We start from the raw sequence: 22,183 nt of genomic DNA on the forward strand, positions 1-22,183 counted from the left end.
TGTGTGATCCTACTGTGCTAAATACTTGTTGCTCCCACTGTTATCTAGACCCAGATAGGGAAGTGTTCTGCAATAAACAGAGCACCTACAGGGCCCTCATCCAGGAATAGCAGCAGGGATATCTGTGCTTCACATAATAGCCTCAAAACACCCCCCGGAATGAGAGCCCAGGATTCCAAACCGTGGTCACCGGCTGGCAGTTCAAGTGCTTGGTGCTGCGGGAAGACACGCGCAGAGCCCCGGCCCGGCTGAGGGCGGCGAGCGGCTCCTTCCTGCCTGCTTTCGCAGCAGCTGAGGCACCCGCTGCTGTGGGTACGTGTGTGCCGCGATGAAGTCAGTTTCACTGCCGGCCCCTCCTGCACGGCTTGCGCACGGGAAGGATGAGAAACAGACCGTGGACACGGGCGTCAGCCCCACTGCTGTCAGCCTAACCACAGGGCCTGGCCCAGGGCGGTTGTGCAGTCTCCTACACTGGGGATATTCAAGGCCCGCCTGGACAAGTTCCTGTGTGATGTACTGTAGGTTACCCTGCTCTTGCAGGGGGGTTGGACTAGATGGTCTTTTAGGTCCCTTCCAACCCTTGGGATTCTGTGATTGACTCTGTGACTGCCGCTGCACCGGCAGGTGCGCAAAGCCTGCTTGGAGCATGAGACACGTGAAAAGCCCTTCAGCAGCGCAGGCAGCCACGTTCCAGTGCTTCGGCGCGGGTAAAACCGCCGGCAGCATCACCTCCTGGGCCCGCCGGGCGAGCCGGGCATGCGGAGAGGGGAGAGCTCCCCTCAGGTCACGGCTGCACGGCCGCGATGGGGCGAACGGCCTCTCGGGGGGACGCCTCCCGAGCAGCACGCCCTCTGCCTCCGCGGGAGGCACTGGAAGGCCGCGGCCCTTGAAGCCGGGCGCTCGCTCGCCTGGAAGCGGCAGCAGGCGGGGAAGCGGGGTCACGGAGAGCCCGCGGCGGCGGCGGAAGCCGCTGTCCCTCCCACCTCCGCTCCGCTGTCCGGGCTCACGCCGCCGCCGCGGGCTGCCCTCCCCGTCACGGCCCGAACGGCCCCGCCTCAGCGCGGGGGCCCCGGGGCCGGGCCGCTTCCCTCACCCCCCCTGCCGCCGGGGCTCCCCTCAGGAAAGGGCGGGAAGCGGCGCGGCGGCTGCGCGCGGCGGGGCCTTCCGGGCGGAGCGGAGCGGAGCGCGGGGCGATGGCGGAGGCGGCGCGGGGCGCGCTGCCCCTCCGCGGCCTGGCCCCGCCGCTGCTCCGCAGGCTCAGCGAGCTCCTGGACCGAGCGGCGCCCGGCAAGGGCTGGCGGGACCTGGCGCAGCGGGCGGGGAGCCGCGGCAGGGTCCGGCTGAGGTGAGGGCGGCCGGGAAGGGAAGGGAAGCGAAGGCGCGGGGCTCCGGTGGCGGGGCCCAAGGGGAAGCCGCGGAGCCGAGAGCAGCGGGGGCCGCGGCGGAGCCGTGCCTCCCGGTGCCCGCGAGGCTGCGCTCGGGCGAGGAGCAGCGGCTGCTGCCTGAGGCCGCGGTGGTCCGGGCTCTGCGGGCCGTGCTGGCCCTCCCGCAGCCCCAGGCCTCCCTGGTGCGGCAGCGGGAGCGCCCCTGACGGGCGCTGGGGCACGGGGGGTGGGGGAGATCTGAGCCGAAGGCCCGGCCCGTGTCTGCGAGGTGTTTGCTTGGGCCCGTGTGAGGCCTTCCAGTGGAGAAACAGCGGAGTGCGAGCAGCGTAGCGTCCGGCGTTGGCACTTCGGAGCATCCCCGGCCCTCAGCGGGAATGCGGCCGGGCGGAGAGCGCATCCGTCCTCTTCAACTCCTTCTTCGCAGGAAGAAGGCTTTTCAGGGTTGGGTTTAGACGGTAGTCCCTCAAACACATGAGGTGTTTCAGGTGCAGCGCTGGCTATACACTACGCACGCGTGTCCTTCCCCTGTTACAACTGTATTTATTAATACAGAGAAGTAGAACCCCAGGGCTACAGTATGACCCCTCTGTGAGGCCTGGGGCTCTGTGGGTTTCTGTATTATCTAGTAAAATACAATGAAGTGCTTGTTCAGTGGAAATATCTCCATGTGAGCCAATGCAGGAGACATTGATTGATCTTTAATGTGGGAATACATAAACTGGCATTCCTTTCTATAGCTGTATTCGTGTCCTTGTTACCTGTGTTATTTTAACCTGCTCTGATTGAAAGAAGGCTTAACACCCATATTCTCTGTGTATTTATACCTGGAGAGGAACGTGTGGAAGCAGATAACTGCACTCTGTGTATCAGTTAAGCTGCAACAGTCGCTTGTTTTAATAACTTCTCTGAAAATCAAAGTCTTCCTGGACTTTCAACTTGGATTCTGACTCTTTACTGCTTCTGAAGTAGGCACATGAGAGTGAAAGGTGCTGCTCTTGTTTTTGTACTGAGACTGTCAGAAGTGAAAAAGTGAAGATTTCTCAATACATCGGGTCAGAATTGTTAGGTGCAAGCATCACTTGTAGCACGCAGCTCACTAATACCGCTTTCAGTCTGTGGAGGTGTTGCTGAACTCCCAAACCTTGCAGGAAATACTGCAGATACCTTCAGACCAACTGGGAATTTCCCACCTGTGGGTTTAACTCTACTCCTTTGTGAGGAAGAAGCACTAAGGAGGTCTGTTACGTGTCTTTCTCCCCTTACTTTGCAGCCCTCTGGATTTGGAGCAGTGTTCCCTCAAAGTGCTGGAGCCAGAAGGAAGTCCCAGTTGGAGTCTCCTCAAGCTCCTGGGAGATCGTGGCTGCACTGTGGTAGAGCTCATGCAGTTCCTGCAGGCCCTGGAGCACACAGAGGCTCTCCAGTGCCTCAGCCATTCAGGTCAGTTCTGGTTTGTGCTTTCCTGCAACTGGAAACACTGGAGTATTCCTTTTGGGGACACCAGTTCAGTGCCTTTGTGGCAGAGACGTATTGTTACAAGCTGCGACATGCTTTGTTTGCAGCAATACAAAGCATCTCTTGAAGAATCTGCAACTCCCAGAACCAAGTCCCAGCCCTTGTTTGTCTCTCAGAGCTTACAGAATTTCCTGTCACATTGAATTCACTCCATGGAAAAGCTTCCTATAAAGACATGAAATAGTGGTAATAATAACTTTAAAGCTTCTCCTTTTTGGCGGTGAGAAAGCTGTGGCATCTTGGGTCACCTCTCTGGCCTTTTCTTCCCTTTTTTGTCATGTCATTTCTTACTGGAAGTGAATGAAATAGAGCGAGCTTTCTCCCAAGTTAAGGAGGCAAAAGGGTTACTGTGCAATTTGTGGTATTACAGCCTGGCCTTTGTGCCACCCTCAGGACTTATGGTGAATGAGACGAGAGCAGAGAGGTGCTTTTCCTCTGCAGGCAGGTCTGAGCACTTCATGCACTTCAACCTCAGTGGGAGTAATTGAGGCTGAATTTCCAGAGATGACTGCAAATGTTTACTGGTGTGTGAGCCAAGAACGTAGCAGTTGGATTATAGTGAAGATTAGGAGCTCAGAACTTGAGCTTTGCCTTTTCCAAGGCAAGTGAAGAAGTATTTGCGTATCTTTGTAACCGTTCAGAAAATGGAGCCAGGAGGTTTTCTTCCTGAACCATTGCATTGTGTGATGCTTTGCAGGAAGTAACTGTAGAGTGTTGAATGAATGGTAGGAAGATAAATGAAACTGTGAAGAAACTATGAATCAGGTTCTTAGAACTGGTTTGTAATGCTTCCAAGGAGTGCAGAATACTGATCTTTCAGAGAACTTGTTTTGCTCAACTGCTTTCCTAGAAGGTGTTAGTTGTGTGGATGAGGAGGGATTGAACCAAAGTGGAAGGCTTTGGAAAAAGCAGCTCATCTTTGTTTTTCTGTCCCTGCAAATGGAGTAGTATCATTCCTGTTTGTCTTGGCTAATGTTAGGTGATGGTGATGCTCTAAACTGGTGCTTAACACACTCCATTTATGAAAAACAGCAGAGGAAGTGTTCAGTGAGGAACTGAGGTTGTCATCTTCGGGGATAGGATATAGAGGGAAGTTGTTTTAGAGAGAGACAGGGAATTTTCAAGTCTTATGGACGCTTTGGAGTAGCTGCCTGTGTGACCGACAACTTCAGAATAGGACTGTGTGTGGAGGAGGTTAACGGAGCCCATTTCCCTGCTAGACACAGTTTGTGATTAACAAAGACCACAGGGATTTCTGCTTAGGTTTCAGCGATTGATCATATTGTTACAGTTTCTTTCCTCAAGCATTCTCTGTTAGGAAAATGTCCTCTTCTGATGACCTTGGTTGTACCAGTGGATCTGGTTTTGGGTCATGCTGTAACAAGATCTCTGGGATGGTCGAGGTTAAGAAAATAACTGGATGATACCAAACCGGTGTCAGAATTTCACTCAGGCTCCTTCCTGGCAGTTCAAATCTGAAGTGGAAAGTTTTACCTTGCATGTCGGCAACAGAAAACCCCAGCCCTGTGCTCTACCCAAGTCAGGCGCAACACTGAAAGCAGTGTTTTGGCTAGGAAGGCTGCATGAGGAATAACAGAAACCCATACTGTGTGGTAGTTAAACTGTTACTGGTTTGGTCCATCCTCAGGCTGTGCCTAATCTTAATCTGAAGCCTAACAACTGAGTGTCTCAAAGCCATATAACAAATAGGAACTGTATGCATACACAGTACAAACTAATTCTTTTCCAAATCTATTTAATGACAGAAACTCTTAGCTCAAAGAACAGCTTAAATGCAAATTTCAGTAGTGGAATTGTTTTTGTTAATAACCTTCCTGTGTGTAAATTCTTCTTTAAAGCAATAAAGATTGTTGTGCAGCCAGACTCTCAATCAGTGCTCCCTGGACAGATGGTCAAGCTGTCATGCTGGGCAACAGGACACCCATTTGTGCATTACCAGTGGTTCAAGCAGGAGAAAGAGGTAATAGTTGATACAGAATACAGGGGGTTTAATGGTGGAAATAATAGGGAATTATTTGGGATGATACCTTTTTAAAGACTTACTTGCAATGAGAGGAGATTGCTCTACATACTAATAAAATAGAAGTGTAAGAAATGCTGCATAACAACCCTAGCAATATGTAAAACAGTAAGGTGGTTCCTTATATTCAGACCATCCTTGGAGGCTAATCTTGGAATGTGACAGGAAGTATAGATGTAGTAAAAAATTCTTTGTCTGTGAAAGAATGTTACAGTTCCCTGATCATAGTTGAATGTATCCTAAGACTAGAGCTGAATGTAGAACACACTCGGGTTGGAGCAGTGCTTCAGAAATCATTCCAAGTTATTTATGGAGAAAGGTAAAAATCCTTGATTTCAGGAAAAGCTTTTCAGCAGGCTTCAAAGCTCAGAAGTGTCTTAAATAGAGGCATCTGAATGGTTCTTGGAAGGAAGCCTGTCTCCGAGCTACTTAAATACACAGAACAACGCTTCCTCATCCCAAAGTTTTCAGCAAGGGAAGGTGCTGAGGCTGGTGCTATGGGCATTGAAATAAGCATTCCAAGTTTGATCCAGGTTTAGATTAAATCTCTTCCTTGGTTCACCTGTACCTCAGGTTCCCAATGGCAATTCTCCAGAGTTGGTTTTTAATCCAGTGAGTGTGAACGACTCTGGCTTCTACATCTGCCGAGTGAACAGTGAATCCTCCTTCGTGTTCAGTCGCTGGGCACACCTGGAAGTCTGTCATCTCCAGGGAACACCTGATGGTGAGTGGCCAAACCACTGTCTGTTGAAAGTCTGTCTTCCCACTCCTTAGAGGAACTAGGGTTCCTGTTGCTGTCATGCACAGATGGGAAAGAGGCTTGATTAAAACCACACACAGCCTAATGCACTCTTTACAGCTTCATATAACCAACCCAGCTAACAGTGAAGGGAGGCCAACAAGTTACTGAAATAAGTGTTTCTTCCTCTCATAGGTTTGAGTTAAACTGAGTCTTTGTGGTGGGAATTGCATTTCATGAGGTTTATCAATGGTCAGCTAACAGTCAGGTGTGTGTAACCTACCTAAAAAGCCCTAGTAATTGAACTGCACTGTGTAAGTCCATGGGAATTTGTGGCACTGGCTTGAAGACAGCTCTGCTTCCATTGTGGGTTTTCTGGCGTGTGTATTCTTTGTTGTTTGCTTTACAGAATGCTCGGGAGTATTACACAGGCATTGACTCCTGCACTTTATAAACTCCCTCATTAAACAGCCTGGACTTGCTTGCTATTGGCCTGAAGACGCGTGAGCTAGAACTCAACTGCAGTGCCTTCAGGCTGTGAAAAGTACTTATTTAATCTCTTGTCATGAGTCAAAGGTGTTTTCTACTTGCATCCCACATAGAAAAATTACTCATGTCAGGAAAAGAGACAGAACTGTTCTTCTGGTAAAAGATAAAAAGCTACTGCAGTGTCACTTGGGGTGACTTTTTCACATCTTCCCAGTCGCTTATCTAAGCAATGATTTCTTCTGCTTTTCCTGCTTCTACTCCAGGCTCTACTCAGTTAGAAACCTGCAGGTTTAGATGTTGCTGCTTGCACCAGGAAGCTGAGATGAATAACCTTGTAATGACTACTTCCAAAGAACCCCTGAGGAAAACCAGCAGTATATTGTTTCACACGTGTAACAGGAGTTTTGGAGCCTAAAAGGCAGCAGGTATCCACAGCCTAGTGCCTTGCTTTATGTTCCATGACTCTTGGCCAGCCAGGAACTGTAGTGGGAGTGAATTTTACTGTGTTTAGGCCTTGGTAATGGGTGAAAGGACGAGGGGCAGGATGGATTGCTCCTTTCTGTAATTTCCCCTCTTGGAGTCCTACCAAGGAGACTTAAAGGGGGGCATGTAGTGCTTGCACTGAGTGAACACTCTTCGTCTTCTGGAACATTTGGCCTCGAATTGCTGGTTTTTCAGTTGAACTAGACAATACTGACAATACCACTGCTGTAAGTGATGAGTAGGTATGAAATCTTCTATTTCAGCTGCTGACTGTCTGTCTTTCCCCTTTTCCTGCTCCCTTTTGGTTGCTTTCTTTTTTCAGATACTCTTCTCCTCCTCTTCTTTCATTGCTTTCTATTTGAGCGCTCAGTTGTGCTCCATTCTGCCAAAGCTGTCTTTTGAGCTTGGGACCAGTGAGGCAGCCAGACACGATCCCAAAAGATACAGGGACAAGCTGGTTAGTGTGTGTTGAGAGTGGTATAACAACAGGATGTACCAGCAAGGGCCTGTAAATGGCAGGTAAGGGAGACAGAAACCATGTTATGTTTCAATCTCATATTATCTTTCACTACCTGTAACTTTTGTGTTCCTGTCCTTAAAGACTAATCCTGTTTGACTACAACTTCTGAAACACAAGTTTATGATGCACCAAGCATCTCAGCCACTGGCAGAACAGAGATACTTGGACCACTGCCTCCCTTTATTTCACTGTGCAAAGGAAAATGTCATCACCCTCTGGCTGTCAGTCACGAATAGCTCTGATGACAAAGCATGTGTCTGCACACGTAGTCTAACAGCAGAGATGAGTGACCTTGCAGCTGAGAGAAAAGATCACTGGTGTGACCTTTACAAGTGGGGCTGGGCTTGTTGGAGTGTGTGTCACTTAAAATGATACGTGGATACCACAAATCTTCTCAGTGCAGCACTTCTCTGTGTGGTGGATGTCCTAAAGATGAATTTTATCATGTATAGAAACTTACATCACAGCAGCTGGATGAGTCTTCAGTGCATTTAAGGTGTTCTGAATAGCTTTTGTACCCCAAGACGTTTCTATTTGGGTCATGTCAGTGGCTGATGTTTTTAGCGTACTCCTCAGGGACAAGTAGCTGAATTTCATTGCTATTAAACCAGCCTATTGGAGTTACAGGAAGATGTGACCATACATCATCAATTCTTATTAGCCTATATGGTGGCTCACCCTTTCTTTCCTGTTTTCTTCCATCTTTTTTTGCTTTTTAAGGGAGCATAACTGGTTTGCCTGGAAACAAGCTGCACATTTGTGTCCAGCCTCAGGCACAAAGCCTGGCAGTGGGGGATGCTTTGGTGCTGGAGTGTGGAGCTGTTGGAAACCCAATTCCTCAGTACCAGTGGTTCAGAAATGGATTTCCCTTGGCAAATGGGAGCGAAAATGTCTATATGGTAAGTTACTAGGGGCTGGCCCTGGGGGCTAGTGCATAACCACTTAACTTATCACATAAAGCTTCCCTGAAGAAAACAAGTTAATGTATAGCCTTGGTCACCTGTTATGGGAGTGCTCACTGGAAGTTCTTAGTCCCTTTCCTATAGCATTCTGAGGCTCTTGGGTGCATGGTTTTAGTCCTGAGCATGTTCCAAGTTGTAGTCATGGGATATAAGGCCATAGTGTACTTTGGATTACTGGGACATGACACAGATGAAGTATCACTAGAGTGAAAGCCCTGCAGAGCACTGATTTGTATGAGCTCTTGCATTCAGTGCTTAAGGCATCTCAAGCCACTGAGGTGGATTGCTAGGAGGCATGTGCTGTCCTGCTCACTGAGGAATGAGGGTGTCAGCAGTTTTGGATTAGGTCAGGCTTTGCTTTTAGATTTTACCCTTTCTTGCAAGTGGGATTAAATGAAACTGAGACAGGAATTCTTCTGGGGTCTGGTGGAATGACTGTGACAATGCTTGTGCAGGTCACTTATGTGGATGTGGAGCATCAAGGGACATACTGGTGTCACGTGTTCAATGACCAGGAAGATGAGGACAGCAACAAGATAGAAGTTGTTATAGGTAAGGAGGTTTTGTGCTTGATACAGGTTACCTGGTGTATCCGTTCTTTCCCTAAGCCTATAAACCCTTGTTGGAGGTACAGTTTGTATTACACTGAGTCCTTCAGCAATGAGGACCCGTGAGGTTATTCACAGCAAGCAGAACAAGTGAATATAACATGATTTAGTATGAGTGCATGTATTGCAAGTAAGCTAATGAAGCAAAGATCTGTTTGTGCAGCTTCCAGATCATTCTATTGCATAATTCGTAGGGAAAGTTCTTGCATATCCTAAGAAATAGCCTAGTTTAGTACCCCTGAGGCTTAGTAATACTGCACAGTGTTGTGGTCAGTGCTGATTGGTGCTGCTATGAAATGAGACAGACTGCAGAGAAGCTCAGAAGTGACTTTCTCTCCCACTTTGTGTGCTCACGCTCACAACTGAGAGCAATTGTCTTCCAATTTTTCCCCCTTGAACCCAAGGAAGGAAAGCTATGGCAGTGGAGTGCTCAGAAGGTAAATACATCTTCAGTTGTGAATCAGTTGCAAGACTAAATGATGGGGATGATGGTGTGTTGCTGAAAAGCATGCGTGGGTTAAGAGCTTCAGTCTGTTTGAAATCACTAATGTGTGATACGGTGTTCCTTCTGCATGTGCTTCTCTCTTCTTGCCTTAATATCATGATCTAAAGCACATGGGATGAAAACCAAGCTGCTTTCTTCTGTAGTATTTAAAGTTGATTTTTGCACTGGGTTTGTGTCCTGTTTCTAGTGACGTGGGAAGATGTTGAGATTTCTTTGGCTGGGCTCAGGAGGCAACATCCTGGCAAGAAAGGCTGAAGGTGTTTAGGAACCTGGATGACCTTAGAGAGCTGGGTAGAGCAGTTCCACTGTCACGTCTGTCTGTGAGAGCTTTTCCAGCACCCTTACTGGGACAATTTCTCTTTTCCTTTGCACTGCTGCAACAGGGAGGAAGAATTTAGTGCTGACACCATCCCTTTGAGCATCTTAAAGCGAGTATTTACATCACAGGGGATCATATGTAAAGATGTCAGGCTGCTTAGAGCATCCCCCTTGGCCACACCCTGCCTGTGGTAGCTCAGAGTGTTTGGCAATTGTATCTGGAATCTGGGCTTTACAAAGTAAGATTTCTTGCTTAGGATGTTGCTGTCCTTCACACATCTGGGTGCTTTGTTCCTTATTCATTCAAGCTGCTTGCATGCCTGTGGGACTGAGGCACAGAGTGGGTTTCTCCCTTTTCTGTTGAGATCTACTGTATTAGAATGCCGTATAGAGCTTAGTATATTGATGTAGGGCTTTCTCTTCTCTGCATGTGGAATAATCATGTGAAAGCTTTAGATTGCAGAAATGCAAAGCCAGAAGTATTTTAGAAAGGTATTTTGGCTTCTGTTAATAATCACTTATATTTTTATTAATGAAATAATTGGTTCTTCTTGTTTAAACTGATGTTATTGGTGTGTTTCTTCACAGAAGACCTCAGTGATCTTCAGAAACCAGGTGAGTGATAAGCTTGGAAAAGAGGGTGAAGGAAACCAGGTAAAACCCCACTGAAACAAAAAGAAAGAGCATTTTCTTGTCTTAAACCAGTAATATATGAGGCATAGCAGTGCCAATAGCCTGCAGGACATGCAGTTCATTTCTGACACTCCAGCTATGACTATAGTTACTGATGATCTGCTCTTCCCATCTCTTTCAAGCAGAGCTGCAAGAACAGGCAGATCACAGACCTGTTGGTAAGTAGTTTGTACTTACCAGTAGTAAGTAGCTGTAATGAACAGTGTTTCATATCTAGGAAATAGCTTTTGCTTCAGAACATGGCTTTTTCTGCCACTGCTAGTGAAATAATTGTGAATAACACATAAATAGCTGCAGGGAGAGGGACTTCTGTGTATTTTTATAGCCTTTTCTAATGCTTGCATGCCCTTTCAGGAGTAAAATGTGTTGAGGGCACCAGTATTTTTAGTGACTCGGTGGAGTGTCTACAACTTCTGATCTGTTTCAGTTTACTGTTTCAGATTCCTCTGGCCAGGGCCTTAGCCAGCATGTTCTTCCCTTACTTTGAATACTTGGACAGTTGGAGGTAGTGGTATTGGGGTGGGGTGATAGAAAGGATTGGTAGGCAGTCTGCTGAGGGGATGTGTCGCTGCAAGCTCAGCTCTTCCTCATCATGGATGCTTTGATGCTGAGCTGAAGCTCGTAAAGATAGATGGATAACATATGTATGTTGGGAAGACTAGTTGCTGGGGGTTTTAATTGAATTCTTGCATGGTAGACTCGAGTATGCTCTGGCATGTTGTTCTGTGTGCTGAACCAGGTGGAGAGGCTGCTGGCCTCTGTCAGAACTGTACCATTTTCATGTTCCTCAGTGTGAGTGTAAGAAAAGAAGCCTTAGCAAACAGGGAAAAGACTTTTTACTTGTGATCTGTGAAAGTTTCCACCTAATTGTACTGCGTTTGAAAGAGATGGGACATGGAAGATGGAGATGTGAAAGTGGTGCTTTGTGTGTGGTGGATTCTTGTCTGTGTTCTAAGAAGCAGAAGAAAATGTGAGGGTTTGGGGAAGGTTTAGTGGCCATCAGAACTTTCATGTGCATGAAATGTCTTCTTGCATGGGGGAATTCAGGAGCTGTGTTTTAAAATCATATAAAATAATTGTGCCTGAAGTGAGCAACTTCAGTTTAAAGGAGTTGAACCCATGGAATATATAAACCTGATGTGGTTTTGGTTTTGCTTTCTCTCTGCAGCAACAGACAAGGTAGCCCTGTTAATAGGGAATATGAGCTACTGGAACCATCCCCAGCTCAAGGCTCCCATGGTGGATGTCTATGAACTGACTAACTTGCTGAGGCAGCTGGATTTCAAAGTTGTTTCCTTGCTGGATCTCACTGAGCCCGAGATGAGAAATGCAGTGGATGAGTTTCTGCTCCTCTTGGACAAAGGAGTGTATGGTAAGAACATGTGATACCCCTCAGAAGCAGGTCAGGTTTGGGGTGCATCAAGTACACACACATCTGGGGTGTATCGCTTCCAGCTCACTCTAAGTGATAGCAAAACAGACTTCATGATAAATAGCATGTGTATAGAATAGGAAAAGCAGGTTAAAAACACCCACCAGCATGCCCTTTGACTGTACTGGTATATTATGGAAACAAGCTAGTAGCAGAGTGGTTGTACACTGCAGTTACACAGCTTCCAAGACTGGATGTAGCCCTGGGCAGCAGTCCTTCCTGCCTTTAGGAGAGCTTTTCAACATCATCTTCCTCCTTGTCCCTTCCCATGCGTGCAGATGATGGTTTGGGAAGGGCTGACTAATTCCTTGGCATCCTTGGATTGCTGGGTTACTTTTCTGGTGGGGAGCAGCATGGAATATACAGAGTATATTCTGGGCTTGCTGGTGGCACCCTTCCACTCATCCCCTGCCATTCTGCTGGAATGCCTGCAGAATGCTCTTTCCTTCTGTATTTCTTCTCTTTGGGAAGTGCTGCTCTGCTCTCAGTCCTCGCTCTGTAAAGAACAGAGGCAGAAGGAGGCTTTTCTTTGCCTTTAAGTGAGCCGTACTCTAATACCAGGTGTGTTAGGGGAGGGGAACAGGATATCTTTTAACCCTCTTCCTTTGTGCCAAGGTTTGAGGTTAATTCTTACTGTGATTCCAGCCTGGCAAGCACAGACTTATCCATAATGCCCTTGACAGGGAGTTGTGCAAACCTGGATTTCTGCTTCACAAAGCAAACTGAGAAGAAATTTGTTTATGTAAATGACAGTGTAGTTCCTGTAAGTTGTGGCTGTGCACTTTCAAGAAATAGAATAAACCAGAGAAGAACTCACATTATCCCTTACAGACTATTTGAGAGTCAAAGCACAAGACAGAGCTTGTGGGATTGATGCTCAGAGCAGAAACCTTCATGTCTTGCTTGGAAAGGCCTTGAATTTGGAGTGCAAGGGAAGTTCTGGTGTGGGTTTTGAGGAGGGTGCTGCTGGCTGCCACTGGTTGGTCATTAAGTTGCATAAAATGCCACCCAAAATGATGTAGAACAGAGACCCCAAAGTTGTGCCACTTGTTCTGTTTCAACAGCACAATTCCTGCAGCAATGCCCTCCCAAGACAGCACAAGTTGATTCTGTTTTGGAGCACAAGGTCAGATCATTTCTCAGTGAGCCTTTCTCACTGCAGTGTTACCTGATGCTCTGCCTTAGCAGAACTGGCTGAGCTGACATTTGGGTATTTATGTCAGAGCCAAAACTCGCACGACACGAAGTCTAAGTAGGGCGGTGAGGTTTAGCAGGCTCTCTGATAGCCGTTGTCTCTCTCTGTGCCCTGGCAAGAGGTGTGCTTATACACTGGGGTGAGCTTTTAGGTTCTTGCACCTTCTAAGTTGTTTTCTATAACAATTGTTGTCTCTAATGGGTCTGAGTTTAGTACTGGCAGGCATTAATGGGTTTCTCACCAGCCCCGTAGCAAAGCTCTTCTAAGGCTTATGGTTGCAGTTGTGTTTTTCCAGCAGTCTGGCATTTCTGGAAGGTAAGGAGAGCATTCTTTGAGTAGTGATTTCAATGTAAATGGTCTTTGTTCTTCCTGGATATTAATGGCTTCAGGCATATAAAAGGTGCTGTTGGTGCACAAATAGATGATGATTTATTGCTTTTTTAGTGGGCACAGCTCCAAATAGAAGAGGCATAGTGGCCACTTCTATTTAGTGCCTATTACACATATTCCTGATGCTTGATATGACATTGTAATTCCTGCTAACTGCCAGGAAAGTGGCATTTCAGATAAGAAATGTTCCAGAAGAGAAAAAGTGATGATGGTTTTCGCCTCTGATGCCTTAGTTTATGTTGCTCTAAAGGTAGAGAGCAATAAATATTGTATTCCACAAAGGGTAAAAGCACAGACCCATCTATTTAAGGGCTAAAAATAGCTGTTAGGCTGCTTTCCTTAAGAGAGAGGCAGATACCACTTAGATGCTGACGTCTGTGAGGAACTTGAGCCTACTTCAAATCATGGTGTCGAAGTGTCTAATGAGTTCCTCCAAACATGTTTACTGTGCTTGCCTTGGGTATGCAGAGATTTATTTCTGATCTTGAGCTCAGCAGCTTAACTGTTGCAGGTACTCATCAGATAAGCACAGCACAGCCACCTGCCAAGGATATGGAAGAAGTGTGGTGGCTATTTCTGAGCTGTTTCTGTTCATTGAGAAAATACTCATGATTTATATTAGAGGCTGATTTTCTTCAGTCAGTCCAATCACTAATCTAACATAAACCTGATCTGTAGAATCTCAGATACAACCTTGATTTGGGTCCAGATCCAAACTCTGTGGAAATCACATTTGTTTCTTTTTAACTTAGGACCTGACATCCCTCATGCACTTGGTGCTTAACTTCATTTTTTAACTCTCTTGAACTTACCTAGTCTCAGGTAACCATTTGAACCTTATAAATAGCCCAATAGTACCTTTATTTGTTCAGGTTATTCACAGAGTCAGACTGGTTTGGGTTGGAAGGGACCTTAAAGCTCATCCAGTTCCAATAGGGACACCTTCCACTAGACCAGGTTGTTTCAAGCCCCATCCAACCTTGAACACCTCCAGGTAATGATATGCTTTCAATTCTGTGCCCTTTAAAAACCTGACTTTTAGCTGAATAAAGCTGTTGCTATTTCCCAAACCTCTGGAAGCTGGATTGAGGCATTTTGTTCGAGTGAAGCCTTGCATCCCACCACTTCCCTTGCATGGACTTGCTGCTCGCTTGTCTTGCCTGTGCCTGTTTCCCATAAACAGGAATTCAGCCCTGTTGATTGAATGGAACAGTTTGCAAGGTCCTGGCATAGTTGTTAATGACTTGAGGGCTTAAGTAAAAGTGAAAGAGAAGTAAAGTGAAGAATTTAAGTGAAGTAAAAGAGAACCAAAGGCTTGGTCTGAAGGGCTGTAGTTCCGGCTTGGTTTCCTTTACAAAGCACAGGGCTGAATACTCAGGTTTTGTAGGGACATATATATTGATGGCGATATCCAATTTATCCTATTGCATGAGATTTTTGCTTGGTATCTTTTAATTTGTTGTGTCTTTGTGTTGCGAAGTTGATGTTAATGTGGTTCCCCTTCCTTCCTGTATTAACAAAGGCATTAAACACCCTGCTTGGAGTAGCTTGAATGATGTTAATCTCCCTCAGACACATACGCATGAAGTGTTTGACATGCTAAAATGTCCAATGTGCTCTTGAGCTGTGTTTTTATTCATGTGTGTTTTGAACTCTCAGGTCTGTTATACTACGCTGGCCATGGCTATGAAAACTATGGGAACAGCTTCATGGTTCCTATTGATGCCCCAAATCCCTATCGCTCTGCAAACTGCCTGTGTGTGCAGAACATCCTCAAACGGATGCAGGAGAAGGAGACAGGACTGAATGTGTTCCTGCTGGATATGTGTCGGAAAAGGTACAGTCCCGTCATACAGGAATAGTGAGGACTGACACTGGGTGCTTGAGGGATGGTTTTGCCTCATGATAGGGTGTAATAACTGTAGTTTGGGAACCAACTGTGAAGCTCAGTTTATTCACTGCAGCAGCACGTTAAAACCAAGTGTTCTTAAAGTCGATGGGATTCATTCATGGGCTTATTTTACCTTTGGCCTTGGATGGAAACGTGAAGCTGGTGATTAGGCTTTGTTTCCATGGGTAGACACTTGCTTCTTGATCTGAAGGGCATTTATTTCTTCTTCTTTTGTTGTTCTTTAAAGGTTAGAAAGCATCAGTCTTATCTAATAAAACCGAGATCATAGAATCAGGCATCTTGAAGAAGAAGAATCCCACTGTCCCCTTGCATCATTAACCATCTTCATCATTACAGGGAGGAAGGAGAATCCATATCATCAAAGGCACATTAATTTGACAGAAGGGCTCGAATGAAGCGCTTATTTTTAGCTCTCTTCAGAGGCATTGATTCTGTGCCCTGGTTTTATGCTGGGGATGCTGTATCTTTCTTTAGAGCTTCAAACCCAACTGGGTTATTGGATCTTTCTAAACAAAGCACTGTTTTCTTTCCAGCTGAAGAAACTACTTCAACTTGCACTGGAAATCACTCTTCACTCAGCACTTCTCCAAATTGGTCCCTGAGGAATGTTTAGCAAGAGAAAATTGCTGCAGCTTTAATGTTTTAATGTTTTAAACTTCATTTCTAATGAAATGCCAATGGCCAATTCAGCTTCCCAGTCTGCTATGAAAGTATGGCTACATAAGCCTTATGTTATGCTGTGTTTGTGGGGGGAAAACCCAAAAACCCAAATAAAACTAAGAACTCCTATAGGTTTTGTTACACCCTAAAATATCTGGTTATCAGAAGTCACTTTTGAAGCCATTGTAGCCAAACTCGATTGGTTAGTGCAGCCTGCCCTCATCTGGGTAGTGCGTGATATCTGACTGTGTCTGCACATTGTCTCCATGAAGATCTCTGTGTGTTTGCAGGGAGGATTCTCTGCAGAGCTGTAGAAGAGAAAGAGAAGTACTGTTCTGAACTCTGCTGGTTGGTGTTTGAATAACTGCATTTTGCTACATTGTATTTTCCTGTCTTTCCATTTATTGCAGAAATGAATACGATGACACGATTCTCATCTTGGATGCTCTGAAGGTTACAGCCAACATTGTCTTTGGATATGCCACGTAAGGAAATCTTTCTCCTGCTATGCCACAGAGGTTTGAAGCTAGAAGTGATTGTAACAGCTAATCTGTCACAGAAAAACACTAACTGTGGTATCAAAGACCACTCATTTATATCCCTATCTGTGGCTTTGTCTTTCCTTCTTTCTTTGAATCATTCCACAGTCTAACTGACTGTGGAAATGCATATGTAAGGATTCCCAGTGTTCCCATGCAGATCCAGGATGACACTAGTGCATTCAGCAAACCAGGAACAGCTGGGCAGGCGTCCTGATCTTTTGCTCATGGTTACTTGTAGGAGTTCTCTACTCATCCAAGTAGTTTGACATCAGCTCTGGTCTGTGGTCTGATTGTAAGTGAATTCTCCTCACGCTGCGTTGCTTGCAAATGGACATGCAGAGCAGGTTGGCCTTAGACACAACCTGGGTTTCAAACTGTGGGGTTTCTTTCTCCCATTCCCAACATAACTACTCCTGTAGTCCTCACGTTGATCTTACTCTTGCAGATGTTGCAGTGTTTTCCCTTGTCTGACACTGCTGATCTCACAGGTGCCAGGGAGCAGAAGCTTTTGAAATCCAGCAGTCAGGATTGGCCAATGGAATCTTCATGAAGTTCCTGAAGGATCGCTTGTTGGAAGACAAGAAGATTACTGTGCTGCTCGATGAGGTGGCAGAAGGTGAGCTCCAGCTTCCTGCACTCTTCTCAGCCTGCATTTATTAACAGCTTCTGTGCTTAAGTGTCTGCTTTAAGCTCTTTTGTTAAAACAGCAGCTTTTATCAAGAAGCAAGTGCTGCTGGGCAGCACATTAACAAAGATCATGATATTATAAAGGGATTTGAGCTTCTTTAATACTGATCAATTTTATCCTCTGCTTTTTAGTGAACCTTCCTTGTTCTGAGTGTCCTTCTGCATTTAGGTTTAAATTGCCCATCCATAAAAATCACTCTTTCAGGGTCCTGTCACTTCCATTTCATTTAAGCAACTGAGTCCTACCTACCAGAGAGTGCTCTAGTGATGATAAGTACAAGTCCACTATAAAGGGCAGTGCACTGTTTTAATATGCCTGCTTCAGTAATTGTCTTGTATAGCTGATGGGAGAAGTGCTGAGGTGAAAACTGTTGAGGGGAAATGTATTGCTTCTGTGCAAACGTGCTCAAAGCGTGGAATAGCTGCAGCATTAACAAAGAGCTGTGTGTGTAAGGTTCTGTTCTTTGTGGGTGACGTTCTGCTGTGGTTTCCCTGCAATCCCATCATTTTAGCATCAGTAGTAAATGTATTTACTACATCCTTAGTTTTTATCCCATGTTCTCCTTGTCAGCCTGTTCAAAGCAGGAGTAAAATCCAACTGCCTCTTGCTTTGTCCATAGTGTCTAGTGTCACATGCTGGAGATGTTATGTGTGACCTATTGCTTATCTCATCCTTGAACTCAGAAGTGGAAAGACAGATTTATCTGTCAGGCAGTGTGACAACCACTGCTGTCACAATTACCAGATACTGGGTGTTGGGAGTGCGCTGATGCCATTTGAAAGTGTTCCAGAGGAGTGTTCACAGTCAAAGTGTTCCACGTAAAGAGCCTTCATGTGAATGGTCAGTGCTTGCTGGCAGTGCTGTTCTTGCTAGGTGCCTTTGGCACAAGAATCATCAGTGGTGATGTTAAATAACCAATATTGACCCCTAAATCATAGAATGGGTTGGGAGGGACCTTAAAGACCATCTGGTTCCAACCTCCAAAAATACCCTGCTTGCCTCCAGATCTTTAGAAATCCTCTCCAATGGGTTTATTCACATGCTTGAAATGAGTCACTTCAACTGGGACCTTACTGAATCAGAGCTGGGGTACCGCCGGGGCTGGTTTTGAAGAGCATGTGAGCACATTGAGTAGGACACATACAAATCCTCTGCAGGCACCTGGCACGCTGCTTTATCCTGAACTGATGAATAGCTGAGGAATGAATGCTTCTAAAACGACATGTTTTTATGGATGTGCTGACACTGGCATAACCACAGCAGTGTATTCAATTCAGTTAGAGTTTCAGCAGTGTTCATTTTGAAACTAACTATGTGCATCTCATTTTAGATATGGGCAAGTGTCACCTTACCAAAGGCAAGCAGGCTCTGGAGATCCGCAGCAGTCTGTCTGAGAAGAGGGCACTGACTGATCCCATCCAACAGACTGGATCTTCTGCAGAGACCCAGGCACGGAACCTCCAGTGGGCCAAAGCTCATGGTATGGGACAGTCTGCTTTTGGATGATGGTGGGAAGAATAAGAGGAAGAGAGATGTGTATGATGTCTCCTTCTGGGATAATCTCCCAGTATTCTCTTTGTGAACTGGTGAGGGAGGTAGCATCTATCACAGATGGAGGTTTTCATTTGTGGTATCGGCCCTTAATTCTTCTGTGTTACGTGACAGGAATGCAAAGCAAAGATTACCAAGACATAATGTTGTGGTTTGTTTTAAGCCATGCATAGGAGAGAATGTATGTGGGATTTGGGAAGAGAATAACCTTTATATTTGTATAAAGATATGTCTGTGATGAGGCAGCTCTCTGATGGAGGTGAGGCAGCTCTCTGGCAGTGTCTGTGCAAACCTGTAGTGACAGGTAGAGGAGGGCAGCAAGAGGAGGTCTACACTTTGAAACCCATCATAAATAGAGAACACACAGGTTAAGTTTTGTGTTATTTACTTGCAGAGCTTCCAGAAAGCATGTACCTGGAATTCAAGTGTGGAGTTCAGATCCAGCTGGGGTTTGCAGCCGAGTTTTCCAACGTCATGATCATCTACACACGGATAGTAAAGCAGCCACCTGAGATAGTAGTTTGCAGAGCCTACGTTACAGACTTTGCACTAGTAAGTGCTCCCTCTTGCTGTCTTGGTGATCTCCCTCCCTTGGTTTGTCCATGTCAAACTGCATCTTTTCTTCCCTGCAAAAGGACCTGGATGTGGATCCTAAAGAGGCCAACAGAGGAACTCCTGAGGAAACTGGAAGCTATTTAGTCTCCAAGGACCTTCCCAAGCACTGCCTCTACACCAGGCTAAGCTCACTGCAGAAACTAAGGGTTAGTATAGATGATTCATCAATGCCTGTGCAATCCTGACACTGTTGTACAAAGCACTTTGTATTTCCTAGGCCTATACTTTGGCAAGGTGATTAGTTTTGTGAGGATCATCCGTTGCCCTCTGTGGGGATATTACTGTGCCCTGAAGTACAAGAACGTGATCTGAAGCAGAGAAGCATCTTGCATGTCATTAGTAGGAGATGAATATGTTACGTATCATCTCCTTCCATTACAGCTTGTGCTCTTGGGCATGAGGTTCTCCTTAGGACGCTGTGGCACTGTTGAGTTTATCTCTGTATCTGTGTCATGAACACCTTTGCTGGACATCACTTGGTATTTCACTGCCAGTGCTTTTGGCCGCTAGTGTAATCAAAGTGCCTCTATAAATAAACCCTATCAGGTGAGCCAAAACCCAAAAGAGGTCCTCAGTAAACAAGTCTTGCCCAATACATGTCTTTAGCTCCTACAAAGGTTAGTCTTCTTCTGCAGAAGACTGTGCTGCTCTAAGTGTTTCCTGTGTTGTCTATCCAGGGAAGAAGTGTAACTTTTTCTTCCCTCCTTCCTCTTTTGCAGGAACACTTGATTTTCGCCGTTTGCTTGCACTATGAGTACCCAGGAACAGAATATACAATGGATGAAAGAAAGGAAGTTAATGTTGGGAAGCCCCTTATTGCTAAACTGGGCCTTCATCATGGATTCAAAACCAACAACTGCCTCCAGACCTGTTGCCTGACCAATAATCGTTTTCCTAATCACATGGGATCGAGTCCAGTGGCAACTGAATACTTCATCCCTAGTCACTGCCCGCCAAATTCCTGCCCAGGCATTTACCTTCCAAACCATGTTTGCTCAGACAGCATCAGACAACCAGAGGCATGTTCCTGCAATGGGATATTAGCTTCAAGGCATGAAGTAGGAAACTACCAACCCCCTGTGGAAGAGAGTAATGTACCAGTAGAGACCACTGATGATACTGTTGAACTGGAATTCCTTCTCTCTGACAAGCTCAGGTTCTCTAAGCAGCAATATCTGTGATGTGACATGGAAAATGAATTTCCATCTCTCCTGAGATTTAACATGACTAAAAACTCCTTTAGCCCCAGAATGATAAACATGCCTTTCTCCTTTGAGCCTCAGTTGTTCAGTATCATGGATTTCTTCTTAGGTGCTGCACTCAAGTAAGGTTTTATGTGCTCATACGTGTTGTAGCAACCTCCTGTTGAGTATATGACACATAATGTAAATGAACTGAGCACAGAGGTTGAAGATATCATGGTTTAATATTCCAGTGTTAAGAATATGTCTCCTTCAAGCCTCAGTTTCTTTCCTTCCTCATGTGTGTATTAGGATCAGTCACTGACACTGACATTCCAGTCCCTTGGATGCAACTGACAGTCAGCTTTGCCTGCATTCTCCTCTCCCATGGTCAGAGGTCCAGAGTGGCAGCAGCTGACAGATGGATGAAGAGCTGTGCTAGGAAAACCAAACCTGAGCTGAGTTGCTTCTTGTCTTTGAGAGAACTACAATGGTCAGAGGGAGCAAAGTCACAGGTTCATGCTGTGGTGGATTGTTCTTGGTAGGATAATCTTTCCCGTAGGTAAGACACTGAAGATTTTATTGCTCTGAGTTCTGGAAAGGTGGTTTTTTAGGTTTTGGAAGAACACTAAGTGGACGTGAGGAAAAGGGCCTGTTCACAGCACGTGAAGCGTTGGATAGGTAGTCACGCAGCAAGACATGAGGAAGGCTGAAAGTGAATAGGCCAGGTGAGTGGAAACTGGGTTTCTCCAGGGCTAGTGCTCCTGGACACAGCCCTTGCTTTTCTGTGGTGACTTTAAAGCTGACAACAAAGCCTGCTCAGAAGATCCAGGCACCTCCAGAGGAAGCTGATCCTCTATGGAAAGGCAGGTGACTTCCGTACGGTGCTTTGGTGCTTTGATGAACAAGGGCAAGGGATAGACCCAGGCTGGGCTGGCTGCCAGGCTCTTTACCTGCTGCAGTCTGTTGATCTCTGTCAGTTCTGCTCAGCCAAACTGCTTTACATACCAAGGTTGCATGGTTTGGTCAGAACTAGACACATTAGATCTGTTAATGTTTGCTGTTGTTCTGCGTGGTTATACCAAGCTTCAGATTGGAATGTTACTGCATCATTAACTAGATGTGTTGATCTTCAGGCTGAAGGTGGATTTAGGTACGTGGATATTAACGTAGTTACATCCAGAGGGAAAGCAATGCTTGAAGTAACCTGCAAAGGAGCTGGAGTTTGATTGTCTCCTTGCTCCTGGAGTGTACCAAGTAGTAAAGTATTTATTGATGACTGAAAGGTACCTGTGCATTAACTGTCCTGTGACTCACAACCGGTAAATTACAGCTTGACCCATGATCTGGTACTGTAATGTTTAGCTACTACTTTGTCACAGTTTCCTGTTTTGTATGAAAACTCATTGTGTAATAAACTGTTGTCCACAAAACAGTATATCTGTGCATGTGTAGTTGCTATATTCTTGTTGCTATATTCTTCTACTCCTCCCAGTTCATAAAGCCCCAAACTTGATTAAAACAAAGCATACAAGGGGAAATCTGAATCGTGAGCTTCAGCTCAAGTCAAATACACCTTCACCCTAGGCACATGCAGGTGTCTCAGCTATGCACTTCAAAGGTTTTATTTGATTTTAACACTTTTTATACCTTCTAGCTCTGCTACCCCAGCTGTGCTGCTGCCTGAACACAGGGGGATCCTCTCCATCACCTCCTGGAGATAGCCAAAGGAGTCTCTATTTCCAGTTTCCTTGGGAAATGT

At 45.8% G+C, this 22,183-nt stretch overlaps 1 protein-coding gene across 6 annotated transcripts; it reads left to right on the top strand.

The window, feature by feature from the left end:
* Window positions 1-917: 917 nt before the first annotated feature.
* Window positions 918-21,859, top strand: LOC136004761 (mucosa-associated lymphoid tissue lymphoma translocation protein 1-like). 6 transcript variants are annotated; one of them, XM_065661595.1, is made up of 17 exons: window positions 918-1,345; window positions 2,656-2,822; window positions 4,757-4,878; window positions 5,512-5,662; window positions 7,890-8,068; window positions 8,587-8,683; window positions 9,144-9,176; window positions 10,151-10,177; window positions 10,378-10,413; window positions 11,424-11,627; window positions 14,932-15,109; window positions 16,255-16,329; window positions 16,875-17,002; window positions 18,405-18,554; window positions 19,020-19,177; window positions 19,261-19,386; window positions 19,960-21,859. In XM_065661595.1, the coding sequence occupies exons 1-17, from the start codon at window positions 1,194-1,196 to the stop codon at window positions 20,419-20,421; spliced, it is 2,445 nt and encodes an 814-aa protein (XP_065517667.1). In that variant the 5' UTR covers window positions 918-1,193; the 3' UTR covers window positions 20,422-21,859. The 6 variants fall into 6 exon arrangements, with proteins under 6 accessions (XP_065517667.1, XP_065517663.1, XP_065517664.1 ...); XM_065661591.1 differs by having other exon boundaries at window positions 1,157-1,345; window positions 10,381-10,413; XM_065661592.1 differs by lacking the exon at window positions 9,144-9,176 and having other exon boundaries at window positions 1,157-1,345.
* Window positions 21,860-22,183: the final 324 nt, after the last annotated feature.

This window comes from Lathamus discolor, chromosome Z (assembly GCF_037157495.1).
Source record: "Lathamus discolor isolate bLatDis1 chromosome Z, bLatDis1.hap1, whole genome shotgun sequence".
Classification (NCBI taxonomy): domain Eukaryota; kingdom Metazoa; phylum Chordata; class Aves; order Psittaciformes; family Psittacidae; genus Lathamus; species Lathamus discolor.

Excerpts from the sequence above, each read along its gene's own strand:
- LOC136004761 (XM_065661595.1), top strand. The coding sequence starts at position 1,194 with ATGGCGGAGGCGGCGCGGGGCGCGCTGCCCCTCCGCGGCCTGGCCCCG. Across the intron at positions 9,177-10,150 it reads GGCAGTGGAGTGCTCAGAAG|AAGACCTCAGTGATCTTCAG; the intron begins GTAAATACATCT and ends GTTTCTTCACAG. Across the intron at positions 18,555-19,019 it reads CCAGTGGGCCAAAGCTCATG|AGCTTCCAGAAAGCATGTAC; the intron begins GTATGGGACAGT and ends ATTTACTTGCAG.